The 13,790-nt window shown below is 34.0% G+C and overlaps 1 protein-coding gene across 3 annotated transcripts in view; it reads right to left on the minus strand.

Annotated features, from left to right (window-relative positions):
- The window catches only part of LOC138694624 (neural-cadherin-like), a 1,043,497-nt gene that overhangs the window by 573,871 nt on the left and 455,836 nt on the right, over nucleotides 1-13,790 (minus strand). For 2 of the 3 annotated variants that reach the window (XM_069818553.1, XM_069818562.1), the window contains exon 4: nucleotides 654-704. In XM_069818553.1, the coding sequence (XP_069674654.1) occupies nucleotides 654-704 (51 nt within the window). Of the gene's footprint in view, nucleotides 1-653; nucleotides 705-1,632; nucleotides 1,684-13,790 lie in introns of all 3 variants that reach the window. The other variant, XM_069818545.1, reaches the window with a different exon arrangement.

Genomic DNA, 13,790 nt, shown 5'->3' on the forward strand with positions numbered 1-13,790 from the left:
ATAATAATAATAATAATAATAATAATAATGGTTTTATTTAATCTGGTAGAGTTAAAGCCATAAGGCCTTCTCTTACACTCAACCAGGATTAAAACTTTTACAGAGTTGAACATACAACTGAAGCGGAATTAAGTAATTACATACTGACACGATTTAGGTACATAATGAGATCAAAAGAGGTCGTTACATAAAAATTTACCTCATAAAATGAAAATAAACATAGTGACATGCATATTAATGTTGTTAGAATCAAATACGAATCACACAAAAACAGAAGCAGATAATTCAATAAAAAAAATGTACACAGTAAAAATAAATATAAATGTACAGAAGAGTATGTTAACTAGAAAGTCCAAGGGACGATGACCCCTTTAAACAATAATAAAGTCGCTAATACGTTTTCGCGGGATATCAGCCGAGTTAAGATTTTGGAATGCTCCAAGCTTTCGACTGCTATCTCTGCAGCCATCTTCCCTGAAGATGGCTGATATCCCGCGAAAACATATTAGCGAACCAACGCCGAGAAAGCCTCAAATCATACATAAATAATAAAGTCATTGATTATAGTTCACGTTAACACTTTGTTTGTTAAAAACATAAAATTGTTTAGTCACGCTTTAAAAAGTGTTAAAATTTTAAAAAATGTTTTATACCTTGGACAGACAGCCCGTTTTCACGTGATGTTACGTCTTCATCAGTGTCTCCTGAAGTAAAATGGAAGACTATTAAATTTAAGAATACAATTGTAAAATACATACAAAATGTTATGCAATAATACAATGAAGTAATATATTATATACATAAGTGAAATTTGAGTCCTTTTTTATTTATGGAATTTTGAAAGATTCATGACTTTTTTTTTTCAAAATTTAATATAAGAGAGAAATATAAAAAAGTGAAAAATATCAAAAATGAAAATATTAAAAAACAATATTAGAATACTAATAGATATTTAAAATCAGCTTGCTTTTCAAATAATTTATTACTGAAAGATGCTAATTTTGAATATTTTTAAAGAACTTATTATACATTCTCGGTCCGAAATTTGAGCCATGCCTTAGTCTTGCTTCAGAATTGAATTTGATTCAAATAGTAATATAATAATAATAGTAATAATAATAATAATAATAATAATAATAATAATAATAATAATAATAAGAATCTGTTAGAGTTAAGGCCGTAAGGCCTTCTCTTACACTCAAGAAGGATTAAAACTTTTACATAGTTGAACATACAACTGAACCGGAATTAAGTAATTACATACTGATAGGTACATAATGAGATCAAAAGAGGTAGTTATATAAAAATTTACCTCATAAAATGAAAATAAACACAGTGAAATACATATTAATGTTGTTAGAATCAAATACGAATCACACAAAAACAGAAGCTGATAATTCAATAAAAAAATGTACACAGTAAAAATAAATGTACAGAAGAGTAGGCGATGACACCTTTAAACAATAATAAAGGCATTGATTATAGTTCACGTTAACACTTTGTTTGTTAAAAACATAAAATTGTTTAGTCACGCTTTAAAAAGTGTTAAAATTTTTTAAAAAGTTGTTAAAAACATAAAATTATTTAGTCTCGCTTTAAAAAGTGTTAACATTTTTAAAAAAAGGTATATACCTTGGACAGACGGCCCGTTTCGACGTGATATTACGTCTTCATCAGTGTCTCCTGAAGTAAAATAAAAACGTAATAAATTTAATAATACAATTGTAAAATAAATACAAAATGTTATGCAATAATTACAATGAAGTAATATATCATATACATAAGTGAAATTTGAGTCCTATTTTATTTATTGAATTTTGAAACATTCATGACTTTTTTTTTTTTCAAAATGTAATGTAAGAGAGAAATATAAAAAAGTGAAAAATATCAAAAATGAAAATATTAAAAAATATTAGAATACTAATAAATATTTAAAATCAACTTGCTTTTCAAATAATGTATTACTGAAAAATGCTAATTTTGAATGTTTTTAATGAACTTATTATACAATCTCGGGCCGAAATTTGAGCCATGCCTTAGTCCTGCTTCAGAATAATTGCATTTGATTCAAATAGTAATATAATAATAATAATAATAATAATAATAATAATAATAATAATAATAATAATAATAATAATATCGGCGTAGCAATGCCTATGAAGGCGAGAGCGACATTAAGTGGTAAATACAACAATCAAACTTCGCAAGCGGATGATCATGGGTATAAATACTTCCTTCATTTTTGAAATGGTAAGACCCTTAACTTGCCATTATTTTTACGAGTGTCTCATAGAAGCCGCTACTATCGAGAAGTGTACACCTGCGAATAGGGTTATAAAGAATGGACACTGAGCGAATTTTCCTGTGTTTTGTTTCTCTGTGTGCCGGCATTTAGTTCCACTTTCAAGCGCTAGAGATTAGTGTAATCGAGCATACACTAAGATAATAATTAAGTATAGAGTTGAGACACAGGGTCCAAACATCGCCTACTTTATTGCATAATCCAATAATGCTTTGCTTCAAATAAATTCAAGTTAACAGCTTTTCCTTATTTCTCAGTGGCCATATAAAAAATAAACTAGTTGTAATAATAATTTTTTTATGTTACAGATATAATAAATTATATTATAAAATAATATAATACATTATAAAATTAAGTATCGAATTCGTTTAATATTTGTAGGGGAGAGTCGGGTAGTATCGGACATCGGGTAATATCGGACAGTGAGTTTCTTTCATCTACCACATGATGATAGAACCTGATTGACATGGTTACGTTTCTGTGATGTCGCATAGAGAAACGTAACCATGTCATTCAGGTACTACCATATGGTGGTAGATGAAAGAAACGCACTGTCCGATATTACCCGATGTCCGATACTACCCGACTCTCCCCTATATAATATAGGTATATGGTTTTACTGCTCATAAGAGCTTTGTTTTTCCATTTTCAGTGCTATCAAATCATTACATATTTTAATTGTTGTTGGGATCAACGTCTCAACTCTCACTATAAAGGAACTCTAGAGTCTATACATTACAGTTAATGACGGATTTATTATTTTATGGGTCCAATTTATTTTATTTGAGTACATAATGTACCTAGATGTATTGATTATGTGTGTTATATTTCCGCTGTGTCGACTGCTAGCTGGTGCGATGTCAGCGCCAACTCTAGGGAGAAAGCAGAATCTCACGCTCTAGCTGGCTTGAAGGTCATTGAAATCAGTCCGGCTACATCAAAGGTACCGACGCGAAGTGCCCATACTTAATTACCTATACGCTGTGTACACCAATTAATTCGTCCGAGACTATCCAGTATGCACCGCAGGTGGATTACAGTCTTAGTAGACACAACAAATGACCGATCACCTGAAGAGTGAATTTATCTAAGCCCACTTTACTCAGTGCCTATTTAATACGACTAGGGAGAGGATGTTTATGCTGCACCTAATTACATCTTGAAAATATCTTCTTTACAGATTAGTTAAAACATTTTGTGCGAGATCGTGCATATTTGCTTGGTTTCCGCACAAAACCAATCCGCGGTAAGTCTAAAATTCCACATTCAATATTCCCAACCTAACACACATAACAATTTCCCTCTTCTTACAGCTTAAGTGACATATTGATTTTACTGCTTTAGGCTTTTAACATATTATTTTTAGAGACGTTCAGTATAGTAATAATTATAAATTGGAAACTTACCACTGCAATTTCACCTAAATTGCACTATTAATTATTGTTTTTAAATATTTGCAAAAATTAAGTAAACTCTACAACCCCACTATAGTTACTGCATTCGTGATGCAAGTAACATTAAGGAAGCCGTGAAAAAATCAACAAGATTCCAGATGCCGATGTTATTACTGCAATATGTTGTATAAATAATATTGTTAAAATATTAAAATGAAAGATAAATCATTACATAAACTTACCGTTTGTTTTAAGTTCGCATTTATAGACTGGGGGGGAAAAAAAGACAGACGTATATCACGGCCTGCTGGAGTATAGTAAACACAGAAATCACTTTAAAGCAACAATGTTGAAGATAGATATTTTTGTTTTCCAAATTTGCTGTCATTGAACAGAAACCAAGATGGAGATTTCATTGAAACTAATTAGAAATTCCTCTTTCAGGTATGTAATAAACGATCTTAGCACAAAATAATGTACGATACACAAGCGGTATGTTTTCTTTCAATTCTCGGAAATTAAAAAAGCTCAACTACGTTTCGCTTTTTCAAACCTTTCCTCGAACATGAAAACTACAACATACCGCTCTTGTAACGCATATTACTATTATTATCAGCAGACAGACAAAATGAACAAAATAAAGGAAAAGAGAGCGGAGTCGTGCATAAGAAATTCGTTCACGTGTAAACGTATGTTCTCACGGAATCAACTAAAATACTCCGAAGGTTGTTTTGTTGCCTGTGATTATACATTGCGCTCGTAATGGAAGAAGATGATGATGGAGTATTGTTGGGATGTCGCAGGGTAACAGGAGTACCCAAGGAAAACCTGTTACAGTGGAACTCCACAAATAGATACTCATTCTCGTATACATCACGATACAAGGTAAGTCAACGCACCCTGTCCCGTGCTGCACAGGGCTAACCAGTTGAACCAGTGCAGTAGTGTGCAGGTACTCGTACACGTTGGCAGCAAGGCAGGGAACAAAAAATGTGTACTTATGTTGAAGCAGGAGTTACAAATATTGGAACGGTTTGAAAAAGGTGAATCAATCAGAGCCATCGCTCAAGAATGTGACATTTCGGTCAGAACAGTGCATGGGATAAAACAAAATTAATGTAAATACCAGGCATTTCGTAGTGATTATAAGAAGCGTTATCATTTGATTGTAGGATGAAAACACAGCTTATTTTGTGTAATTTCCTCAATTTAATAAATGAGGATGATTTATGTTCTCCGAAAATGCTGTATACCCTTCAAGAGAGAACATAAATCATCCTCATTTATTAAATTGAGGAAATTGCACAAAATAAGCTGTGTTTTCATCCTACAATCAACTGATGATAACAACGCTTCTTATAATCACTACAAAATGCCTGGTATTTACATTAATTTTGTTTTATCCCATGCACTGTTCTGACCGAAATGTCACATTCTTGAGCGATGGCTCTGATTGATTCATTTTTTTCGGAACAACTGGATAATACCCACGGCAGAGCAATGTCGATAGTCGACGTTACTCGCTGGCCACTAGTCACCAGGCCGTACCGAGCCGTGCCAAACAAAACACAATCGAAATGGTGGTAGTAAAATTCGCGACTATATTCTTAAATAATTCACTGCATTAATCAAGTGCAAGACTTCTGGCTTCTGTTGCATTCAAACAATTATAAAATACGATAATTTGGTCCAGGGAGCATCCGTTTTTGATGCAAAGATAATTTGTTTGGCTTGTTTCTTAAATAAAATTACGAAATGGCGTTCCTGTGCTTAACATTTAATAAAAAAAAATATATATAGCAAAACTGTTTTGTCTCGAGACTCTCATCTAAGTCACGTAATAGGTCACGTAATCTATTTCAATATATTTGCGCAAATATATCTTGTAGCTAACAGTGGTGCTATCTCAGTAATGTTCAGAACGTCGTGTTCTTATTTATGTTGGCAAGATTGTGTATTTACTTAAATTTGGTGCTAAACGTAACGGCACGATTCAAAGATACCGTGGGAATTCTCCAGTTTAGCGGCATTTTCAAATAATTTAATACACAAACACAACTATTACATGAGATGCTCAATATGTTTTTGTAGCTTTATTCTCTTCAGCTCTAATCAACAATAACAATAATCCAGTTTGCCAGGCGACGATAGAAAACAAAAGATGCGAAAAAAATTAATGTGGTGTATAAACAATTGAATGCTCTTTCATATTTAAGTATAGAAAATATAGGGGTGCCATTTGAAATTTCAAAGTGGGAGTGGCTGGGGGTGAAATCTAAAATACAATTAAGCTTCCCCCTCAATATCTAAATTTACGTGTTTTTTTATTTAAATTGAACTCCATTTAATTAACTAGTTATTTAGAGTACGAAGTTTTGAAATAAAAGCCCTGTATGTAGATACATTTAGAGTCTTTACTCCAGAAGTTTGTTTTGTTTCAGATGTATCATGTATATATTATACTTAATCACGGATTTGTTTTGTCATATATTTTGCATATCATCTCGTTCCTGCAATAAATCCTATGTGACATATTTATCGATTTTCAGATTTTTGCTCTATTAAATAACGTAAATAGTGATACAACAAAATAATAAAATCTCCAATATGTAATTATATTTCTTTGCTTCGAAAATGTAAGAATTCACAATTCCCTATATATGGCTGTCATAAGATGAAAAAATGTATTTTTTCCATCTACTGAAAAATTGTAGTGGAGTAACGGTTAGCGCGTCTGGCCGCGAAACCAGGCGGCCCGGGTTCGATTACTGGTCGGGGCAAGTTCCCTGGTTCAGGTTTTTTCCGGGGTTTTCCCTCAACCCAATATGAGTAAATGCTGGGCGACTTTCGGTGCTAGACCCCGGACTCATTTCACCGCCATTATCACCTTCATCTCATTCAGACGCTAAATAACCTAAGCTGTTGATAAAGCGTCGTAAAAAAACTACTAAAGTAAAAGAGAAATTGTATATTTTGCACACAGGAGTTATTGCAGGAACAACGACGATATACTACAATATATTATTTAAAGTTATATACGTTAATTATTTATGTTTCGGTCCGCACGCCATAAAAAACATTGTACAGCCCTTATGTTTACTAATGTCCGCAGTACTCCGTAGAAAGACAGAGTTCGAACCTCGTCTCGCACATGGACCATTGCTGTGTCTATTTGTGGAGTTCCACTGTACCTGGACTTGTCCAACATGAGTTATAAATTCAGGGTGGATCACCGGGATTTGAACGTGGACATCTGACGTACAAGTTCAACGCGTCAGCACTGAGTCATCTCTGCAGTATAATCAAAGATTATAGATTCTCAGAAATGCTTTTCTCCTAGATACAGAATCACATCAAATGAAATTTACATACAGCCATTCAATAGCCTCACAGACTTGAAGGTTTCAGGCGTTCTGGTTCTCAGTTCGAGGCGCATAAATGGGTCTCACTTCCGTTTCCTTTAGGAGGCTATTGCTTTTTCAAAGCACGCAGCGAATAACAGAGTTTCCCTAGAACCATATTTCATGCACGTGTATCGCTTTGTTTTCTCACCCCCAAATAAGAAGAAATGAAACTTTCTCACAGCTATAAAACTTCTAATGCAGAAGACGAATAACGTAGTTAAATTTTCATTGTAGTGAAATTCCTCTGAAGTTATGAGAGGACACACGAGTCTGTCTCTAAACGCCTGCATTTCGGCATCGTCTCTACGCTCCAGTGCACGATGAGTTGCCTATCCATCACGCCGCTAGGCGATCGTCTTGCAACAGCAGCTGTTGCCATAGCAACGGCCCAATGCTCCCTTCCCTGTTGAACCAACATGCGTCATGTTTCTTACAGCGAGGTCAAGAACGACTCCAGCCAAGCTTATTGATGTTAATGAACAACTTAATTTGTCTCCAACTCTCCTCGAATAAAGAAACACATTATTTGTGCCAGAAGAAGCAATTCTTCCATCATGTAATCATTCCAGATAACTTAGCATAGCTTCTTACGTCAATTCAAACCCATGGGAGTGGATTTTTAAGAGAAGATGGATTGCAGACTATCTTCTGCGAAACTACGATTGATTTGCCGTTCTATATTGTGCAATGTAATTTTCTTACTAGGTGCCTAGGCTAAGACAGGCAACGTATGCGTTTAGAGAATGTCCCACAATTCAACCGAAAGAAATTGAAGAAATTGTGGAGGAACCATCAATGATGTATTTTTTTTGAAGAAAGACTTGTTCACAGATGTCGCTGGTAATTTTAAAGCACTGTCACTCACGTTTCTAAGAAAGATAATTTGTCAACAACAATTGGACGGAGTTACGCAATAATAGACCAACCTACAATTTGAAAAGAATGAGATATTTGCACAGATCTGTTGATGGCAGGCTAATGTAACTCGGAAAAAATCAAGAATGCGATATCTGATTTATGCTGCTATTTATAAGCAAAAAATTTGTTCACTGCATAAAATTAATTTATTTATTTTGCTTTGAAATATTACTTAAACTGCTGGTCTCTTATTAAAAATCGGTTAGCCTTTTTTGGTATTATTTGTGTAATTTTTTTGTAATAGTATGAATGTTATAATACTTCTTGCATAAAATGTTTTATATATTAAAAAAAACAGATTTATTTCAATAGCCAGTATCTCGAAACAGGTTTTTGGCGCTTGGTTTCTTATTGCATAACTCCGTCCAATTGATATTTAAATCACATGCAACCCACAGTATTCAGTAGCGAGACGGATTGTAGAGGTGTGCTATATTTTTGTATTGAAAATTTCTTGTAGAAAGCTTGTACAGACCCAGAAACAAAATTTGGGCCACCTAATTTGACTAAGTTCCAGATACAACGCATTGTGCATGGGCAATAAACAAGGGCGCTAAATGTATGCTACTTATGGACAGTCTTGCGAAACTTGTTGCCTACTTAGAGGAGAACTGCTACCAAGATTCGGCCTATTTTTTAATTCCGTATCTATACTATATTTCACTACATATTCTGTTAATAGGGAAAGTAACACAAAATTTAATTTCATAAGAGTCCCTTAAGGATTACTTATAGTATAAAATATTAGAGATATTAGAGATATTATTTTCGTTTTTATTTTGTGCCTTTTTATTGTAGTGATGTTTCCAATCACGTGGATAAATAATGGAGAATCTGGTAATTTATGGTTGCTTCTTTACGTAATTTCCATTACGCAATAAATAAAATTCAACAATGCAGGTATGTGCAAGGAAGCTAGAACCAACAAGAAAGTGCAATTAGGCCTATAACTCAGTGTGCCTTTGTAATGCGATGAAAGGTATCAAATTAGGAAAATTAAGCATTAGAAATTCCTTTGGAAGAATATAGGATCCCTTACATGACACTGAATGATAAATTTTGTTATCAGAAGATGATTTCGCTATTGTAAGACTTTCCACTCAGAAAAGAATAATATATTTCATTAGCAGAGTGCATAGAAAAATAGGAGAGGACTTCTATTAGCTTCTCCGAAAGAAAGTGGAAGAGGGTAACATTGAAGATTCTGCAGAATTAGAAAGGCAGGTAGTTCGAAACGTGGTGCGACAAATTTTGCAACGCGGGAAATACTCGCATAGACCTATATTCTTTAATACTGAACACTACGATACTGAATACGTTAAATTAAGAAATTTTAGTCCACTGCTGTGGAGTAACTGTTAACATGTATGATTGTGAAACGAGCGGATCCGGTTCAAATCCTGGTTAGGACAGGTTACCTGGTTGAGGTTTATTCCAGGGGTCTTCCCTGAACTCAACAAGAAAAATGCTGGGTACTTTTCGGCGCTGAATTCATTTCGCTGGCATCATGACCTTCATTTCAGTCAGACGCTAGATAACTATAGCAGTTGATAAAGCGTCGTAAAATAAACCATTAAAAAAAGAAATTCCAACATCAACAATGTGTCATTTATTATCTTGTTATAATTACATTTTGCCTTAAATATTGAAATAGTTGTTAAAACTTTTAAAATACTTCAATTACTGATAGTATGTAGCCGATTTAAAATGACTATAACACTTTCACTATGTAATATTATTTTTGATCAATAAAACGATAGGGAACGACATGTTTCAATCAAGCATGGTTGCTTATCCTACACTATTTATCATCTCCCTAGAATTTTTTATCATCTTCCGAGCATTTGTTTTTATCACTTTCCTAGTATTTGTTTCCTTGTTTGACAACATTGTATTTTCAATAATTTTACCTTTTAAAATTATTCATGTTTATTTCATCAACCTTAATTAAAACTCGCTATCATTTACCTTGCACATATTATTTAGGTTATGTTATAGCTTCTGCTATATCCTATGAGATTATGGATAGTCACGTAAGCTATCAGAGATTGTTTAATATATTATATTGATAACTGAAGTGGACTGCAACTGTTTTAATAAAAATGAAACAGTCAACAAAGCCTTCTTGACTAGTAACCGTCCATAGAGTTCAATGAAAATTGTATAGTTGGCAGAACTGGTAAAAAGAGAACAGCTGATCATGATACACTACTGCCATCTAGCGGAATATTTGTAATGATGAGATGTACAATAATACATTTTCAAGACAGTTTAGTATTTTAGTAAGTCAATATTTTATTGTATTAGAGTACTTCATTTCTTATAATCTTTATATACTTTCTTCTAATCGTGTAATAGTCAATTAAATCGCATTCGAATTTTCATTTTCTCTACAGTCTAGATAAATCAAAACCTCTAGTGAGATTACTGAAGATAAAATATTGTGTGATCGAATTCACTCCGCCTATTGAAGCGACCCGATCAACAATAAAAGTTGAAAAAATGTTGAAGAATGGATTATATTTACATTCAGCAGAAAGAATACTGAAAACAGAATTAAATTATCACTTTGCTTGGACGTAAATTTATGTGGTTGAAACTAAGAAAACTGAACATTTTGATCGGGTTCACGCAGTGTTATGGCAGCAGTAGCAATAATAATCTTCTTCTTGTTCTTCCCTTCAAGTATTAGGCCAAATGGCCTGTTACGATCTCACAATTGAATTTTCAATCCGCGCTTCTTTGGACGACCGAGAGATTTCTTCCCGTTTGGACGATAGTGGAGCATGACTTTTGGGATTCTATCTCTATGCATGCGATGCAGATGATTTATCCAGTTTTTCTGATAATGTTTTACGTGATTAATTACAGGTTCTAGTTGTAATTCTTCCATTACATCTTCATTGCGTTTGTGATCCCATTTCGTATATCCCGCTGTATATCTCATAAATTTAATTTCATTAGCCGTTATTCTGCTTTCGTCTTTTTTTTTTACTCAATGTCCATGCCTCACTGCCATAACAAAGTACAGGTCTCGCCAAGGTCTTGTATAGGCGAATTCTAGTATGCCTTTGTACTAGGGAAGGTTTCATAATGTTGTTAATTATTCCCATTGTTTTGGTGTATTTAGAAATTTTGTGTGAAATGTCTACTTCATCGAAAAAAGATAATGTGTATCCGAGATATGTAAAATAATAATAATAATAATAATAATAATAATAATAATAATAATAATAACTTAGCTATTAGAAAATTCGTATGAAGTGTGACATTATCAGAAGTTAAAGAAAATAATCAGAAGCACTTAACAAATAATTAGAGCTTCTTAGAGCAGAGTGTCTACAAGTGAAGATAAACAAGAGACAAACGAGGGCAGCGGCAAGTAGCAACGCGGACCTGTTGGCAGAGTCGCGTGTCGCCTTATCAGAGCGATTCGTGTTCGGGACTCGAAACAAGCGTCGCCCGACAGCAACCAGACTTCTGTGTTATTTATGCTCCCACCAACCCACTCATTTCCTACATTTAAATGAGCGACGAAATGAGGTGGTCTCATGTTCAAACACTAGAACTGGCTTTCCGCTGTACTTCGTAAGAGAAAATTATTCACAGATTAAAGAGATAAATGAGTTGAGTAATAAAAAATCATCAAAAACACTAATAATTTATTCCACACCACACGAAACTGAAATCATATCAAGTCACTTTGGTCAAGTAAAGAGCAAGTTTGCAGTTCGACTTAATTCTTTTCAATTGACTGTAAAGTACAAAAGAAATATTCGATCATAGAATGGTCCAGGAAATACCGTCCACAATAATACTGTCGAAGAATTAAAGAGTTCCAGTACTATAAAAACATTAAAAACAAAAAATTGCCTGGTTCAATTAAGATACCGCAAAAAACTGTTGCCTAACCCATTACTGCCCGCTGTTTCAAAAGTGGAACGTGGGAAAACTACTGTAATTTAAGTATACATTTTCATTTATGAATTTATGCGTTGAACGTAATTTTTAATCTGTTGTGTATTATTAACTCCTGCAGGTTATTTCTGCACGCTAATACATTACGTATACAAGAAGAACGAGACTAAAGTTGGGTCCGAACTAAGCTGGTTTTTTTTACTAATGCAACCTCTGTCCACAGTCGTGTGACATGTTTGCAGATATCAGTAAGGTATGCTGCGGTGCACAATCTCGCCTGTGGATGTGGATGGGGTGGGCTCAGGTTAAATAAACGTTAATTTCATATTCATGTTTTCTGATAAGTCAAGTACGAGTATATTACATTAAGGGGTTAGGTACAGCTTACTGCAGTAACAGTTTTGGAAATATTCAACATTCATTTCCTCCATTACTGTATCTTGTACAATAATGAAAATTTGTATGTGTAAAACACTGTCCTGCTATATGAAAAAATGTTTTTACGATTAAAAAAATTATTTATATATATTTTTTTTTTCAAAATGCAAAATGGTGGCAGTTCACTGTGCAGTGATGAAGCATTTCCCTCATAACTCATACAATTTTTAACTTATTCATGTTCTCTTTCTTTTATTTTATTGCTGAAACCCGTGTTTACATTGTCATGCTCTTTCAACTACATTCCTTAATAAAGATTTTTTTTTTATTTTGTGTTACTAGAAAATACTGATATTTGACCATTTTGTTAAATGAATTTATTTTTTATCAGACAACCTATCAAATTAGAGAAGTCATGTTGCATCATATTATACAGTAGATATAATATGAGTTATGAGGGAAACGTTTCATCACTGCACAGTGAACTGCCACCAATTTGAATTCTGAAAAAAAAAAATATATATATATATATATATATATATATATATATAAGTAATTTTTTTTATCCTGAAAATATTTGTTTCATATAGCAGAAGAACAGTGTTTTATACATAGTAATTTTCATTATTGTACAAGATACAGCAATGGAGGAAAAAATGTTGAAAATTTCCAAAATTTTACTGCTGTAAATTGTACCTAACCCCTTAATGTAATAACATTTCCAACCACTAATGGTCATGTTCAGGATGGGTAACACATAATGAACACATTGAATTATATGATAACAAGTTCCTGTCATATTACATTGTAAAAAATCCATTGCGCTACAGCCCATGAAGGGCCAAGTCCGACCAGCCGGCTACTGGTCTCACTTCCATATGCCGAAGCAGAGGTGGACGATCATCCAACCAGAATGGAGGTATCGTGTGGTTAGCACGATGATCCCCCCATCCGGTTTGCGAAACCGGATTTTCGCTACCTATCGTAGCTCCCCAAGTGCATCACAATGTTGGATGGGCACCGGTCTCATACACAGGCCGAAATTTCATGAAGAAATTTTTTCCCCTATGGGGATTCGAAATAGCGCGCATTCCGTAACGCGAGACCTAGGCAGGATGCCTTAGACCACGACGCCACGCCGCGGGACCATATTACATTGAAGTTAATCTAATTTACACAAACATTCTCTTGTGAACGTCATTGTCTGTATAATGCCAAGATTATTAAAAAATTTTTAGAAGACATTAAAAACATATAAACTAAGATATTATTAAAGTAAGATAGTATGCCGACTTAACCCCTGATACAATAAGGTAGCCTGATAAGCACCAGGGACCCAAAGTCTCAACAGTTCCTTAATCAGCATAGTGAAACCGACGCTGGCAGGTGGGCCATCCTGCCTCAGTTACTGCTAATGCCATATCCCTTCCGCATACCAGTGGCCCGATGAGCTCCAGGGGCCCGGAGCCCTGAACG

This window comes from Periplaneta americana, chromosome 1 (assembly GCF_040183065.1).
Source record: "Periplaneta americana isolate PAMFEO1 chromosome 1, P.americana_PAMFEO1_priV1, whole genome shotgun sequence".
NCBI lineage: Eukaryota > Metazoa > Arthropoda > Insecta > Blattodea > Blattidae > Periplaneta > Periplaneta americana.